This window comes from Daldinia caldariorum (genome assembly GCF_022478825.1).
Source record: "Daldinia caldariorum strain CBS 122874 unplaced genomic scaffold F4812scaffold_33, whole genome shotgun sequence".
Taxonomy (NCBI): Eukaryota; Fungi; Ascomycota; class Sordariomycetes; order Xylariales; family Hypoxylaceae; genus Daldinia; species Daldinia caldariorum.
This window is the reverse complement of record NW_025953069.1, coordinates 56,768-72,253: the sequence shown is the minus strand read 5'-3', so window position 1 is coordinate 72,253 and position 15,486 is coordinate 56,768. Positions and strand designations below refer to the sequence as shown.

General features: G+C 47.0%; 4 protein-coding genes and 1 non-coding gene across 5 annotated transcripts; all 5 read right to left on the bottom strand.

Annotated features, from left to right (window-relative positions):
• Positions 1–1,040: 1,040 nt before the first annotated feature.
• F4812DRAFT_291912 (fatty acid/sphingolipid desaturase) lies at positions 1,041–3,051 on the bottom strand. Its single transcript, XM_047931156.1, has 2 exons — positions 2,744–3,051; positions 1,041–2,661 (listed from the first exon to the last, which is right to left on the bottom strand). Exons 1-2 carry the CDS (start codon positions 2,926–2,928, stop codon positions 1,161–1,163), a joined length of 1,686 nt encoding a protein of 561 aa, XP_047785290.1. The 5' UTR covers positions 2,929–3,051; the 3' UTR covers positions 1,041–1,160.
• Positions 3,052–5,801: 2,750 nt separating this feature from the next.
• On the bottom strand, positions 5,802–7,764 carry F4812DRAFT_291718 (uncharacterized protein). Its single transcript, XM_047931155.1, has one exon. It carries the CDS (start codon positions 7,517–7,519, stop codon positions 6,011–6,013), a length of 1,509 nt encoding a protein of 502 aa, XP_047785289.1. The 5' UTR covers positions 7,520–7,764; the 3' UTR covers positions 5,802–6,010.
• Positions 7,765–9,859: 2,095 nt separating this feature from the next.
• On the bottom strand, positions 9,860–11,044 carry F4812DRAFT_453863 (nucleolar essential protein 1; the record flags this gene model as incomplete). Its single annotated transcript, XM_047936541.1, has 3 exons — positions 9,860–10,336; positions 10,436–10,707; positions 11,005–11,044. The coding sequence occupies 3 exons, from the start codon at positions 11,042–11,044 to the stop codon at positions 9,860–9,862; spliced, it is 789 nt and encodes a 262-aa protein (XP_047785288.1).
• Positions 11,045–13,542: 2,498 nt separating this feature from the next.
• On the bottom strand, positions 13,543–13,637 carry F4812DRAFT_t156. Its single transcript has one exon. It is a non-coding gene; the product is annotated as a tRNA-Pro (tRNA).
• Positions 13,638–14,321: 684 nt separating this feature from the next.
• On the bottom strand, positions 14,322–15,163 carry F4812DRAFT_453862 (glycoside hydrolase family 25 protein; the record flags this gene model as incomplete). Its single annotated transcript, XM_047936540.1, has 3 exons — positions 14,322–14,353; positions 14,429–14,915; positions 15,017–15,163. The coding sequence occupies 3 exons, from the start codon at positions 15,161–15,163 to the stop codon at positions 14,322–14,324; spliced, it is 666 nt and encodes a 221-aa protein (XP_047785287.1).
• Between the last annotated feature and the right edge of the window lie 323 nt (positions 15,164–15,486).

The following is a 15,486-nucleotide window of genomic DNA, read 5'->3' as shown; positions in this document are numbered from 1 at the left end:
CTCTCGAGCGTCATGCTATGCACGCAAGGAAAGCTGCAGCAAGCATGTCGGTATGTAAGACAGTAGCAAACAATAGGGTAACTGACATGATGTAGAGTCATATGCGAGGCACCTTCTGCCAATCTCGTCCTCGCGTTCAGATAATTAGTGGTTCCAGATATAATATTCTAAGGATCCATATTGGTCGGTGAACAGACGATGCTTTAGGTACTTCCTCTCAGTCGTGTAGCAGCCCTGGATGCAAAACTTTCTTGCTTGGACATTCTAAAGCCGGGGCCGGGTTGCTGCAAGAAAGCGACGGGAACACCCACCTATCGACTTTGGGCATACACGCGACCCCTTCGGCAGGCAAGACCTTTCCCGCCTCGCAGGATTCGTGCGGCTGTCCAGAAACGCTTCTTTACCCAACGAGAGTCGAAAGTTATTAAGGTTTATCCTCGACCGAAAACCCGCGGCAGCCGAAGGTACTAGAAAATATATTTGAAGCAAGCGACCACTAAGAGCTTGTCCAGAACCTCAGCTTGTACACATGGCTACACGTAGCGTGGATTGAGATGTAAGAGATTATCGAGCGTTTCATAAGAGCATTAAATCAATCTATGTGAGAACTGCCAGGAATCAGCTCACAATAAGGCAATCTCTCAGGCATGCATATATCCCTCTTGTCCGGTAGGGCAGCAACATGGTAAACTACCTTCTTCATGATCTTGGGCACCTGGTTTGGACGAAAGCCCCTACGCCAGTGCAGCATACCGCGGCCGATTTTAACAATATACCTTGGTAGTGGACGAGTCGCAGGTCAGGTACGAGACCTACATTTGATTCGTCCAGCTCGACATCGTATCGGCTCGCTACGGGGATGCTATTGTCTTGGAATCCGAAAGTTATCAAATTTCCATTCAACCAGAATGGCTAGATAAACCGAGTGCAATACCGCCGAGTTTTCAAGAGCACCATCTCTTGTAATAATCCCGACGAGGTTGCATTAGGTTTTGAGAGGGTTGTAAGGCATAAAGTCCGAGAAATGTCTCCAACATTATACCGAGTCAACCCTATTCCATTTTCCGTTGGTTGACTTCCGCTGCAGAAAGACACCGCTAACCTATTTACAGAGCTTATCAAAAGCTACGACAAGAGATGGGTAGCACCATGCTAGAATATTAATGAGGGTGTCCATGAATTGGATCATCCCCCTCGCTGATGACCTTCTGACACTTAGCAAGGATGGCTGCTTGCCTCGACACCTCGGCTAGCGTGCCAACAACCTGCTTATTACCATCCACGAAGCCGTATAGCGCGTACGGGATACCGACATCGTTACAAAACTCCTGTACCAGCTTTTGCGTGCGGCGGAGATTATGGCGCGGAATCCTGGGGAACAAGTGGTGGATCACTTGGAATTGCAGACCGCCATGGAAAAAGTCCAGCCACTGAGGGCAGTCAATGTCCATGGTCGTGCGCAGCATCTTCTGAGGAAATGATTCGTGGGGGCCCATATCGGATGTGCTCATTGCGAAGTGGGAAAGACAGATCTGCGCGTGGACGGGCATGGGGACCATGTGGCTGATCAGGAAGAAGACGAATCGATCCCAGTTGTTTGGGATCAACTTATACACTACTCCATAGAAGTACCAAGTAATGAAACAAAGCTGCCCGACTATCTCGAACCACCCATGCCACCAGGCAGGTCCCTTCTTGGGACCCCTGCGAGCAAGTAAATAATCCCAGGATAGGCGGTAGAGGTTCAGACGTCCGAAAAGGAGAAGTATGTAGTAAGTGTACGGCTGGATCCTGAGCATGAGCTTTGCTGCAGCATCGTACTCCATTACACGATCGTAGAAAGTGGAACGCATCGACGTGAAGAATCGGTGGGACACAGCCATGAACGGCATATGTTCAATATCCGGGTCGTGCTCAGGTGCATTGGTAACAATATGATGCACATTATGGTTTCGCTTCCACCATCCTAAGGAGAGCCCACCTAAGAAATCGGCAATGATGATACCAATAACGGTATCCGTGTGGAAGCCATGCGTGATACCCATGTGACCGGCGTCGTGGGCGGTAAAAACAAGTTGATGCCAGAATGCGCCTAGGCATATTGCACTAGGAACGTACCAACTCCAATGTAAAAAGAGGAAGGTCAGGGCGAAGAGGATAGAATACCGGGTACACTCGATTGCATATGCCCCATAGTTACACTTATAGAGACCTTCGGCTTTGATCCGCTCGCCAAGATGGCGATATTTGGCCACGATGGTATCCTGGGTATCAAAATCCAGGGAGGGGTATTTCTCCAAATCCAAAGTTGTCTTCTCCCTGGTAATAGTATCGAGGTACGACATGCCATCATCGTCAGGTTCCACAGAAGACACGGAAGATGTTGATGAAGATTTGGGCACTGCCCCATCAGCACCGCGCCGTTTTCGAACCTCGGAGTCGGCGCCGTCAAAAACGGGAGAAGGTTCCCGGGAACTCGGGCTGCTCGAAGTAACAGTAGAAATTACGTCTCCTTCTTCAGCCTCCTTCTCAACATCGTCGCCCCCTAGTAATGGTCTGAATTTACCACCTTGGATAGGGGGAACGAAGTTGGTCCATCTTCCTTCTATTCGACCGATCCGATAACGGTTCATTTGCTGTCTTGCTTCGGCAGAATGGAGACTATAATAAATAACAAGGACATGTTAGAGTATTGAGATTCTGATGCGGGTAATAGGGTTATACGGGAGAGAGCAGCACTAACGCAGTGACTTCATCGGTAGCATCTCGACCAACCATATGCAGGATTGCCTTGTCACCACCTGGGTGATACGGGAGCCAGGCATCGGCCTTGAATACGTATTGGTCAGCGATGAAAATGTGTCGTCCCTCGGCGATTAGACCTTCAATCTGCCTTCTCGACAGTATCGGGTACGTTTTTTCAGCCATTATCGCCCACGTCCACCAGCTTCTTTAGAGCCCCCAGGTACCCAACGAATAGCAAAGGGAGTAAATAGACACAAAAGGTCTAGCTTAATGCTCAAAGGAGAATTTACGCAACCATTTCATGTAGGTAATGAAAGGGAGGGTATATAGAACCGGGAGGGATTGTGTATAAGACGATTGGTAGAGGTACCTTTTTTATCAAAAAAAAGATGGGATTATTTAAAAAGTCAATGGACATTAAAACATTAAAATGCTAAAGTTTAAGGCACGTCCTGAACAGTCCAGACGAAGAGCCTTGGGAGCTAAGGAGAAGCGGTGGAAACGAAAGAGTGGGGGTTACTTCACCGTAACTCTCCGCACAATCCGTTTGGGTCGATCCCCCCTGAATGTTGTTTTGACCAATGATGATTGGTTCAATAAGCCACGACGCCTTCCCCACCGTTCCCCATTTCTCAACCAATACGTACAATATGTACATTATCATATGTACACAGCCACAACTTTTATACCCAACAGACTACCTCACAGAATGTTGCATCTTTAGCATCACTTTTACATCTACCTGTTAACATCACGCCAAGCACATAACGTAGGAGGTATATTACACGTCAGATACGCATAAACATAGCTGACCAAAGATTTCTTCTTTTTCCTTCTTTTTTATATACTATGTAATAAAAAAATATAAAAAAATAAAATAAAAAAGCCAGACTCGGGTAGCTCATCCGTACATAGTAACCAGCTGTATGGTATGACTTGTAAATCATACCCTTGCAGTCGTACGACTCGCCAATATACTAAACCACCTAGCCTAGCCGCCCCAAGCAAGAAAAATATCTCTATATTATTCAATTCGGATGAAGTGTTAAAAATTGACTTGTCACTTAGGCATACGGAGTCTCTATCAAGCTACTTGGGCAACGCTAGATACGACGTCAAGAGTAGCTGATATCCATTACGTGTTTCCGGTAAAGTTCTAGTGAGCTTCACCGGTGTTGGATTAACCACAAATTGACATGTGTAGGACCCTGTATCTAAGTTTCCCAACAGGTCATTATCATTCGAGACAATTCGAGACACAGATAATTAGTGCTTTAGGTGACTATGTGGTAGAAATACGACGACATAGTGTATTTACAATGCCGCCAGTACTAATCAAATCTCAGGTTTAACTATACCCTTCGCCGGAACCAGGAATTGGCAAATTCAGGGACGGGTTTCTCCGTGTGATAATAGATAACTCGACACAACGAAAGTATTGTATCTTGGGTCCTCGAATTAAGGAATTACCCATACTATCACGGTGTGAAACTAAAAAGACTATAGAGACAACAGAGCCACTCCGTACAGAACTCTTATTTAGCTATATAAGCCTACTACTTACTATGCATACCAGAAGTGTCCTTTACCCCAGAATCTCGTCTAGAATCCGAGCTCATGCGTTGTTCTTCTCCGCTAATTTCAGGAGGAGCGGGCTTGCTCTTTACTCTTTCACGTAGGTTTAGGTATGCCAAACCACCAATCTAACATACCTAACGTGGTCCTAGAAGACTGGTAATTGTCCTGGTATATCTTTGCGTTATGTAGGCAAAGACGAAATTCTAGGTATCTATATCCATTCTAAGTATGCAATGATGACCCGTAGATGAAACAGAAACTTCCTAGTAATTCCGCTACTTGGTAATGGGTTTATAGAAGTAGGAATTATTAAGAGCAAGCCGTACGTTTACATCTACCTAGCCATGCAGTCAGTCGTAACGTCGTAACTGTACATGCAGCCCTACATTCCCACATAGGAACTAGACGAATAGGAACACGCGGCAGCCGGTGATATACGTATGTCGAGTCAGGTGCACGTCCTTACAAGACGAAGGAGGCAAATAATATACCTAAAAAGGGCGTACCTAGAACTTGCTCCTAAAGAAGGGGGGCTTATGTTACATGCCGGCTTCGCGAACCACGAACCGGATCTCGCCCGCGCCGTAACATCTCCCAAAAAGCGCTTCCTCGGAGAGAAGGACTGAGAGAAGGACAGGGGCGAAAGAAGATAATCCTATTGTTCGATGAATACTATTTCACGCGATCAAGTGGTATCTACCTCCGCGGACCCCCACGCCGTCAATGTGCCTCCTTATTCAACCGTCGGAGCGCCAAGACACAAGACGAAGATGTCCTAATTCTATACCTAACTCACATCAGCTGGGAAGTTAATAGTACGAAAAAAAAAGCCGACTAATCAGATTTATATGAGCAACTTACCTATACCTATCTTGCACCCGAGAGCACATTAGTGACCCAGCATCAACGAAGTTGCGATATCACCTCCTATCTCTTGCCCATGTCTTCGTATCCTCATATCAAGACAGTTATTAAAATATTGTAGTAAAGCACGCGCTTTACGCTTTTCGGAAGCTTTCGCCAGCAAAAAAAAAAAAAAAAATCAAGGCAGAATATTGAAGAGCTTTATATGTATCTAACTGCTGAAAGTATGTTGCTTTCTATATACCTAGCTCGCCTCGCCCCGTCTGGAACCCCGTTACAGAGGCAGATATACAGACCCCCCCTGACTATTGCGATGATATAGTTTAAACAAAAATAGACTAGCAAACCTATCAAGTAATGATCTCGACTATTCATATAGCGTGAAAAAACGTACCTGTCTATCATCCCAGAAGATACCACTCTCGTCCTAGCACATCGTACCCCAGGTTAGTCCGCCGCCACAATCAGCATGCACGACAACTCAATGTCCAAACCGGCCGTAGATTCGAACACGCTCACAGCACTTGGTGTAACAACCACTGGAGGGCACATAAAGATAACATGAAATTAAGTTTATATAAGCCGAGATATATCCCTATCCTGATGTATCCCAATATCTAGCCCTTATATCCCGAACCCATGAACCATATTCCCCAGACCTCTGCCCATACCCATACGGACCCGGTTTATACCTATTCCAAAGTGACGATCCCAACTAACGACTCGGGAAATAAATTGCGCTGGTGCGGCACAGTATCTCGTTTGTTGGATCGAGGTACTCCTAGAATGCTTCTCCCTTTAGAAGCCCCAAGAACAAGCAATCTCAGACGTGCTGCGACCTCCTCCCATGTCGACTCCCGATATTGCTAATACTGTCACTCGGCGCTACGCTTCCAGCATCATCATCATCATCATCCCAGACCGCAAACCCGCTGCCGGCGTGACTTTCAAGACGTCGCGACGCCCGCCTGTCATTGGACCCCTTATGAGTAGACGACGGATACCTACTTGCTGCTTTAAAGGGAGCTCGCGACGGTGAGGTACGTGTGCCACGGGCCGTACCAGCTGACTTATCCGTTTTAGCTGAGACATATGTCTCTGCTTCAGCGTCTCGCGGTCGCGACGACGCAGTCGTGTGCTTGGAGCTAACATAAGTGCACCAGTCTGACTCTGAGTCAGGAGAGTGCCGCGAACTCGCATGGCTGCGGGATTCGGGAGCGTGGGAGTGTCTGGATCGGCCTGTGTTGCTGCGGTACTCCGATTCCATCGGTGGCCTGGACGAGTCGCGGTATTTCGACCCCGAGCTGCTTTTATACTCGTGTTCATCAATCATAAAGGGGCGTCTAGACGAGGAAGCCTCGCTACGGCCGCGGGATCGGCTACCAGTGGTGTAGTGGCTTGAGTAACGGCTAGAGCGATCGTCGACGTCTTCTACCATTCTACCTCGAGGATTACCGCCATTGTAGCTACTCGGAGGGTAGTACCGGGGTCGGTCCGGAGATTGGTCCGGGTATGTGGATCTCCTGGTAAATGGGGGTATATTGTGCCCTTGGAACGCCATGGTCTCTTGCTCTTCTTTGTTTTTCAACGAATTATAAGTTAGCGCGCCACCAACAGCAGCGCCCACTGCAAGACCAAAGACGGCACCAAGGATTGTGGTGGCATTCAACCCTTTTGGGCCCTCCTCAGGTGGAGGCTCAATGGTTGACGAGGTAGTAGTGCTTTCTGGGACCACCGTATAGGAATCGCCGCAGGAGACGTAGCTGCCGACTGTAGAACCAGGTGCAGCAGGACGGGCAATAGACCGTGGCAAAGGAACCATGGGAGCACCGACATCCATAGTCCAATCAAGAACGCGGCTAGATTCCTGTGAAGAAGAATGAGAGCGGCTTACCGTCGAGCCCGTCCGGCTCGCGGCATACTTCTTCGAAGTGTTGGCGTGGATGACTTCCATTATGTTGCCGTCAAAGTCTCCGATTATAGCACGACTCTCTTCGCTCGAGTCTGGTTTCTGAATGCGTATATAGTTCACGCCGTATTTTCCGTCCTTTAGATCAGGGTTGGACCGTAAAGCAGCTTCGTGGAAAGCAGCGACAGCCGAAGGTGATCTTGCCGAGAGAACTATACGGCAAGGTCGCACGAATTGTGAGTCTGAGTCGACGTCCTGTTTCAATTCGAAGACCGGTTCAGGAGAGGATGAAGCAGTGTCGCCAAACAATACCGAAGTGGGAGTGGCAGATATATAACGAAGGCCGAGGGGTTGGACCACAGCGGCGTAGAAGGAGGCCGACGGGGCTAGGTCTTTAACTTGGATAAACGGTAGGACCTGCATATCCCCAGGAGCTACTAGTCCGTGACAGGTTATCAAGTAGGGTGGGATTGAAACTTAGAACGGCCGAGTAGTCGAAGTTGAGTGACTCAGACTACCAGCAGCGATGTGGAACACGTCTGAAGGTATAAAGCAACGAATAATAAAGTTGGAATAATCAAATCGACAAACCAAAGGTGGTATAATAAGTGGAACAGAGTGGAACGAAGGGTGTTGTCAATGTCCTAATTTAGTTGTGCAGGTGTCTTAATATGCGAGCCAAGTACGAAGTATAAACGTGCTTCAACGCCCAGAGCCCAGGGGGGGATTTTCAGGGGAAATAGTAAAAATGATTGAGTCGATAGAACTTGAGTTGATATTGGGCAGTTAACCCCCGACCTGTTAGGTAGAATTATTAACAATTAGAATTAGAACGATTATGAGCGAAAAGAAACCGAGAAGCCAGCAAATTTATGAGTAGAAATATACCAACCGAAGTACCCATTCTGATATTTTAGCGGGAATATATATCCATTGAAAAGGCCGCCAATAGACGAGCTTCTCCCAAAATGCTTATAGTTAGGTATTGATGCAGGAGACATCTTTGACTTGTCTTGGGAATTTTCCGGACGGTGATCCACCCCTCAATAATCCGATGCAACTGGCTACTCATGTTAGGCCAGTTGCGTCTACCTGAACTCATTCATACACGTGTAGTGTGATAGATTGAAAGACGACTACATAACTTGGCGGAGTTTGTTTTGGTAGTGGCAAAAGAATATCCACCATGTTCCTGGATATACATTAAGTACGCAAGATGCCCCATGAAAAAGGTTCACGATCCATGGTTGTCAAAGCCGTATAATAATAACCCAGCTGAACCATGAGGGGTATAAGATGGCTCGAGTCCGAATGGTGTATGTTGGTCTTCACGTTAATGCTGTGGGTATATATCAAGCAGGCTGCTGGAAGTGACCATGGATTTCATGATTTTTATTTCTTCTTATTTCTTTTTTGGATGGAAAATAGCGCCGACTCCCAGACTTTGCCTACTACAACAACGATGAAAGGACTGCCACGTTGAATTAATGCCCTATATTGAGCTGCCGCGTGCCAGAAGCATCTTCCGACACGAGCTGAGCTTGAGAGGATAACTAGAGGTAAATAGGTGAGTGTAAAGTAGGGGTCTCAGAGTGATTTGGCTTATAAGATGTTGGCGGAGACTGACTGCAAAGCTTGCATTGCAGCAGTGTGGAAAAGCAAGGTGGGACAATTATGTGGACAATCATGTGGAAATACTTTGGATTAGGTATCCCTTCCGTTGTGAGACCTTGACAGCGCAACGGGTCTGGCCTGCCGGTACACTTATGTACAGACCGGCATCATGTGAGTGGATAGGTACACGTAAGAACCAAAGACTCCAAATTCAACGACAGGTAACTAGCCAATTCCTAGTTTAACTTTGTCTATTAATTGCGTGATCCTCGAACCAGGACCCTATGTTAGGTAGGATTGTAGGATAGTCATAGGCTAATTTATTGCTAGTTTCTCCCCATTAATATGATCTCCGCAGATGCAGATTTGACTACAAGATCTTCACCTTGCACCCCCCCTCCCCCCAATGCATATCCACCTCCCAACCAGATATCATCAGAGCAAGGTACCCAATGCCTACCTAGAAGCAGATCGGTAGTGAAGGGAATTATGAGGGGACGCTGTCCTCATCGAACTAGTGCCTCCACTCTGCCTGCTTTCATCGCCGAAGCCGACGCTGAAATTCGTTTCTAAAAACGGCTGGCCCAACAGCAAGACGCTCCTGTGTCCGGGATCAGTCTTCCATGGGTTGAACTCATCTCATAGGTCCGGCGTAAAACCGACATATAGTTCTGCTACAGAAATTAGATCAGCTGCGCAGCCAAGCCATGGCAGCCTCGTACTAGGCGGGCTGCGTAATCAATGACTTTTGGCACTGAGTACTTAAACTCGACCTGTGGCTAGGACAGATCCTAGCATCGGACTAGAAAGGTGAGCTAACATGGTAAGAGGGACTTCCTGGGAAGAAAAAAGAAAGGAAACAAAGAAAGAGGGCTGTGGGCCAAGTTGAAGTGACCCACATAAGACGGCGAAAACGTCTTGGATCTCATGTTGAACGCCTGATGTTTTGGTTGCAAAAACAGAGACTGAACAAAACCCGTAGACCCAAGCTCCGGGAGAATACCTGCGTCTGCCACCATGTTGTATGGCGGGTTCCGCAAGACACGCCCGCTTTATCATTCATACCTAGATTAATACGTTCCACTACCTACCCTCCTCTTACATTCCCCCTTTTCCTCCTCGAGGGGCACAGCTTAGGAGATGATCACCTTAGAGGATGTCCCAGACGTCCTCAGCAGCGTGGCAAAACTTGCTGCATGCAACACTGGCTGATAAACTGTATTGGCTGATGGAGATCTTCTCGTCCACGTACTCGTCGGCAAAGTTGTCCGGGCCCTTAGCCATGGCACCGACGAAAACACATATGCTTTCCTTTGGTCCAAGGGTCTGGATGTAGTCCCGTACGCGCACAGTAGCCGAGTCAAAGCTTAGTGTAACCTTGCGGCAATTGGGCGGTAGGTGGTCCGTGATGGGATTCTGAATGACCCGGAGAAGCTTCTCTTGGGAGTTTGTCGAGCGGATGGATAAGCGGTGGAGCAATTGGACCATCAAACCAGCAAATCGCTTGAATGTTCGGGGAATACGGACGGTGGGAGACACCTCGATGAGAACGCCCTTTGCAGTTTGTATATATATTTGTAGCTTTCCCGCCTTGTTGATAGGCGAATCCAGAAGAGTGAGGAGGCACTGCACCAATGGGATATGATGTCAGCATGTTGAATGCTAACCTACTAAGACTAACGGCTTGTTGAGAAGCGGGGGAGAAGTGGTGAGATTATAGCGTACCTGATGTGTGATATCCGGTCGGGCGTCGCTGATGTCTCGGTTCATCTTGCGCATCACTCCGATGTGCTCGTCGCTGTTTAGGAGCGAGTATTTATCCTCGCGCTGCATACCCGCCCGTCCTGCGCCGCCACCGTGGGAGGCTTTGTACGTCTCTAGACTGGCATTGGATAGGACTACTATGAGTCTCTGGCTGTCCTTATCATTGGAGGCTATAGGTACGTGTTGTTCGGCGACAAGCTGAGGAAGAGCTGGGGGTGGTAGAGACTGAGTACCTGCGGAAGTAGCCATTGATGTTAGAAGATTTGTTTAACAAACTGAGTACTATAGAGCAAGATTGATATTTGTGCACGTGGACGCTATACACTCTCGAGGGCCTTGGTGCGTCCAAGAAGAGTCTTTTAATCCAGTGTCCCCCTTAATGGGGTAGACAGGCCGAGGCGTACAGACATGCGGGCTGAATTGTGAAGGCATAGCTCGGAGTGGAACAGACAGCAAGCCTTCTGTCCTCTTTTCTTATCTGTGGAAACAGCAGGAGAGGGCTAGAAAAAACAACTGCGTTTGGAACTTACGAGGTCGCTTCCCAGCGCGATATTCTACTGTGGAAGGCATGATTTTGACCTGACCTGATCTGATCTAATCTGATTGGTAAATAATAGGACGAAATAGAGTTTTCGGCGGTAGTCAGTCAGTAATGCAACAAAGATAGGGCTGTATAGTAAGCAGCTGTCCTGATTATGGAAGTAAATAATCGCTAATGTGTGACCAAAACGTGGTATAAAAGCACAAGGTGAAAAAAGAAATCGTCAATGGGGCAGAGAATTAATGTGAAGAAATTGTCGAGAACTTAGGAAAGAACGGGTTAAGCTATAGATGTGGAGGAAGTCCCCTCGTGTGGAGAGAGGACTTTCTTTTTTTTTTTTTTTTTTTTTTTTTTTTTTTCTCTATTCTCTTGACCCCACTTACTCTATAAAGGATTGTTATCGATGTCCTGATTGTCCCACCTGATTGCCCCCACTATGGGTACCACCCACCCAACCCACCTAGCATATGCGAGTGCCTGTGCTACCTGGCGACGTACCTGGCTACAATACATATTATTGTCCCATATTTTATAAGTTCTATTTTATATGATTGCTGCGCTTAAAAACAACTTTGGTACCGCTAAAGGAAAACCAACATCCCTTGCTTTGCAATGATATACTACCTATGTGATGTGTTAAGCGCCAGGGATAAAATATGTAAGTAGGTAACTACTATGTAAGGTAGCGTCGTCTGTGTTGGTTCCAGTTACCAAACAGAATTTCATCGGAGCACCGGCCCCATTGGATACTTGGACGCGAGCCAACGAAGCCCGAGCCCGAACCCGGACGCCGACTCCGTGATTTTCTACCCTAGCTGTCTGGTCCCTCTACCTCTATCGTTACAGTTTATGAACGTGGTAATACCTCCTGCAGGTCTCGCGAAAATTAGACGAGCTCAACCCTTCCGGGGCCGACCTGTCAGATTCGACGGAGTACGGAAGTATTTATGATTTCAACTCGTCCGACAGAATGGTGCCTAACCCTTACCTCAGCCTGCGCCCCGGTTTCTGCGAATAAAGCTTCAAGCCTTTCGGACAAACTTAGTAGGCTATCTGCAGTTGGCGGCTTTTTGCAGGTGGTCCGATCCCGTCGCGGGGAAGCTTTTCAACTTCTTGGGGTCCGAGATGCGTCTACTATGTACCTATACGTCTAAGCTCCAGCAACCAGCTATGGAAGGATTCGCTTGCCTTGACAAATCTAGTTGGCCAAGTGGGAACTTGAACCTAGTCTAGTGTAAGTAAGACAATGGGGATGTCGAGTGTTCTGCATTAGGGTAGGAAGTAAGCTGACTTGCCCCGAGATTATAAGCCCAACTACTTCGGCCGAGAATAATCCTTGCACGGGGTAGTAATTAATATAGCCAACCGACAAATTAAGGAATACATGAATGTTCATATAGGTTGTCATGGCTTATGTCTTATGCAAGCTAAGCTCGGGGTTTTCCCAAATACAACCAAGATGCACAAGTGGAATGTCCTAGCTTGATAAGAAGGTGCACACTATTAATCGTTTCCTCATTTGGGACACGGAACGGCATTCATATCCATAAAATATTAATTACGTTTGCCGTCCTCCTACTTGCATAGTTGACAGAGGAAGGTCAAGGCTATCAAGAGAGTCTAGATATATAGAGATGAAAAGTAACACCCGCAAGCATTTACGGGTGTTAACTTTGCTCTATTTATAATCAGCATATTAATGTGAAACCAATCATGATTAAAAATCAGCCTTTACACGTAGTAGTTGATATACGATCGATACGGTCCAGATTCTGCTAGACACATATAGCAAGTAAGAAGGAATTACCATCATCTAAAAAGGTCCCTTCCATTCAATCAGGATTGGCTAAATTATGCTTGCCTATCAGGGGATGTTGTCATTAGGGTAGAACAATATATTGATATTACCTATAGTTCATTAGCAATGTCTTCCCAGACAACCCTGAGGGTTAAAACACTTTGAATAGTCAACACACCAGGTATCAAGAATCTGACACTTCAAACTCGATGGGATGCCAGGTAATCGTCACCTAGATACCTAGATACCTAGATAAGCATGCCTATATTCTCAGCCAATCATGCTTTAAAAGGCCTTCCATCTGTAAATGTTTATATACCGCATTACCTTAAGTAATTGGGACAATCGCTGAGGACAAGCCGAAGTTCACTATCGTTGTATATCACTTAAGATGATGTTCATCACCCCCTGATAAAACTAAAGAGTGATATCAGACTAGTATGTGTAGATGTGTAAGTAATACCAGTGTAGTGTAGACATCTAAATGTTTAAATTGCTAACCTGGAGCCCATGATGGCGTGGAGGAAGATGATTAATCTTGACTAGATTGTAGACTGTAGTGCTATATTAAAGCCACCTAGAGCAATCTTGCAGTTTAAGGGGTAAAACTAATTGTTACTAGGTACTTATATTATGATTGAGACAGGCAAGCAAGCGTTCAGTATTATATGGCTGCCCTCGGCGTGAGAATGTTCAAATGTAAAAAGAAAGGAAAAAAGGAAAAAGAAAGGGCACCTACGGGGTTCGAACCCGTGATCTCTCCCAGTTTGCAACTTGAATTCAAGTTACCCAAAGGGAGCGAGTTTCCACTTCTCCAAGGCACCGTTGTGCTGTTTGATTGTGAAATATTGAATGGAAAGTACGATATTTAATTTGAATGTTGGTAGGTACGCGGCGTTGCCATGGTACTAGATACTAGGCGCCAGGCATCCACGCTACTCACAACGCCAACCAGATACCAAGGCACAGGAGTAATCCCAGGCAACACAGAGTTCTAAAATCATAAATTCTATACCTTACCAGCAGCATATAACTGCACCTTCACGTTGGGCATTGAACAGTAAATAGATGCCTGTGCCAGTAGTCCTACCAACCTCAGCATATAGGAGCTGTTTATGCTAGCATACACCTAAGTACCATCCACCCCCAGTTCTAAAACTAACATACGGATAATGAGTCAAATTGAAGTTTGGTTTATTGTTAACTGTGCAGTACTGAACAGGCTAGCATGATAACTACACCATACCTTTCAAAAGGAGTCTCTATATTGTGTGAGAAAAAGAACGGGGCTGGTCTATGATATGCTAAGTGGCCCAAACGAGATTCAAAGACCAAGTACCCCAGCCTTAGGTATATCAATTTTCTTTTCCATGTACCCAAACAGCAAGGTAAAGTTTTGAATTAAAAACTATATGAGGTATATGATGCACCCATCCCCTTCAGGAGAGATTCAGCAAGTGGGTTGTAGGTGGCAACAGTAACCAGGTATGACTTCGAGGTCTGATGACTTAGCCCTGCGCCAGCTTCTTCAACTGCGTAACTACAACAGAATGTCCGTTAGTAACAAATAGAAAGTAACGAAGGCTAAAAAAGACAGTAAAAAAAAAACACCTACGATCCCCATTAAACGTATCCGAATCGCCACCATACTTATACGCATCGTTAAACTGCCAAATCGTGTAATACGGCCACCCGCCCGGCGGCGTCCCCGCGGAACTGCTATACCTAGCCAGGACAAGCGGATGTGTGTCCACAAACGCGCTCGAATCCCCCGTGCAGCTAGCCCACCAGGACGGGTTCGTGTACAGGAGCGGGTACCGCCCCGTCTTGGCGCGGTAGGTATTGCTGAAGTCCCTGATCCACGCGACCATGGCGCTGGCCGACAGGCCCGCGCAGTCCCCCTCGAGATCCAGCATCCCGGGCAGCGTGAGCCCGTCGCCGGACCACCCCCCGCCGTTCGCGAGGAAGTAGCTGGCCTGCGCGGCGCCCGAGGACGACCCCGGCCGCGCGAAGTGGTACCCGCCGCGGATGAGGCCCGCGTTGGTCGCGCCCGTGTAGTGCGCGCTGAACTTGGGATCTTTGTAGCTCGTGCCTTCCGTAGCCTACTCGTAACTTTGTAAGTACCTGCTTATCGTGTAGCTGACCAGAGCATATTCAGGTAGTTCGTCAAGGGGGAAGGGGAAAAAGAAGAAGAGAAAGTTACCTTGATGATAACAAAACGAGCCCCGGAGTTGTAAGCTGCTGCAAAGTCTACGCTGGACTGGTAGTGAGAAATGTCGAACCCGGGGACAGCAGCGAGGGCAAGGCTGCCGAAGCCAAGGCAAGTCGTAATGAAAGCCTTCATCTGCATGATTGCTGGTTAAGGATTTCTATTCTAGAGGACTGACATTCCAGAGGCGATATGTGAGTTGCCTCACTCGTCGCCATAGCAGACTTTATACTTCTTAAGCTATAAGATAAATCATAGCCATATCTACCTGATATGTACGAGACCCACAGGTGTGATGAAAGGTACGACGTGGGAAAGTAGGGGTTTGGAGTCTTTCGATAGGAAAGGAAGGTAGATAGTAGATTTTACGTGGGTTTTAGAAGCCGTTGGTTATTTAGTGTTACTATGCTTTTCAGCTGAACTTAGAAAGTTGTCGATCCTACGTAGTTTGGGAAAAGCTCGTG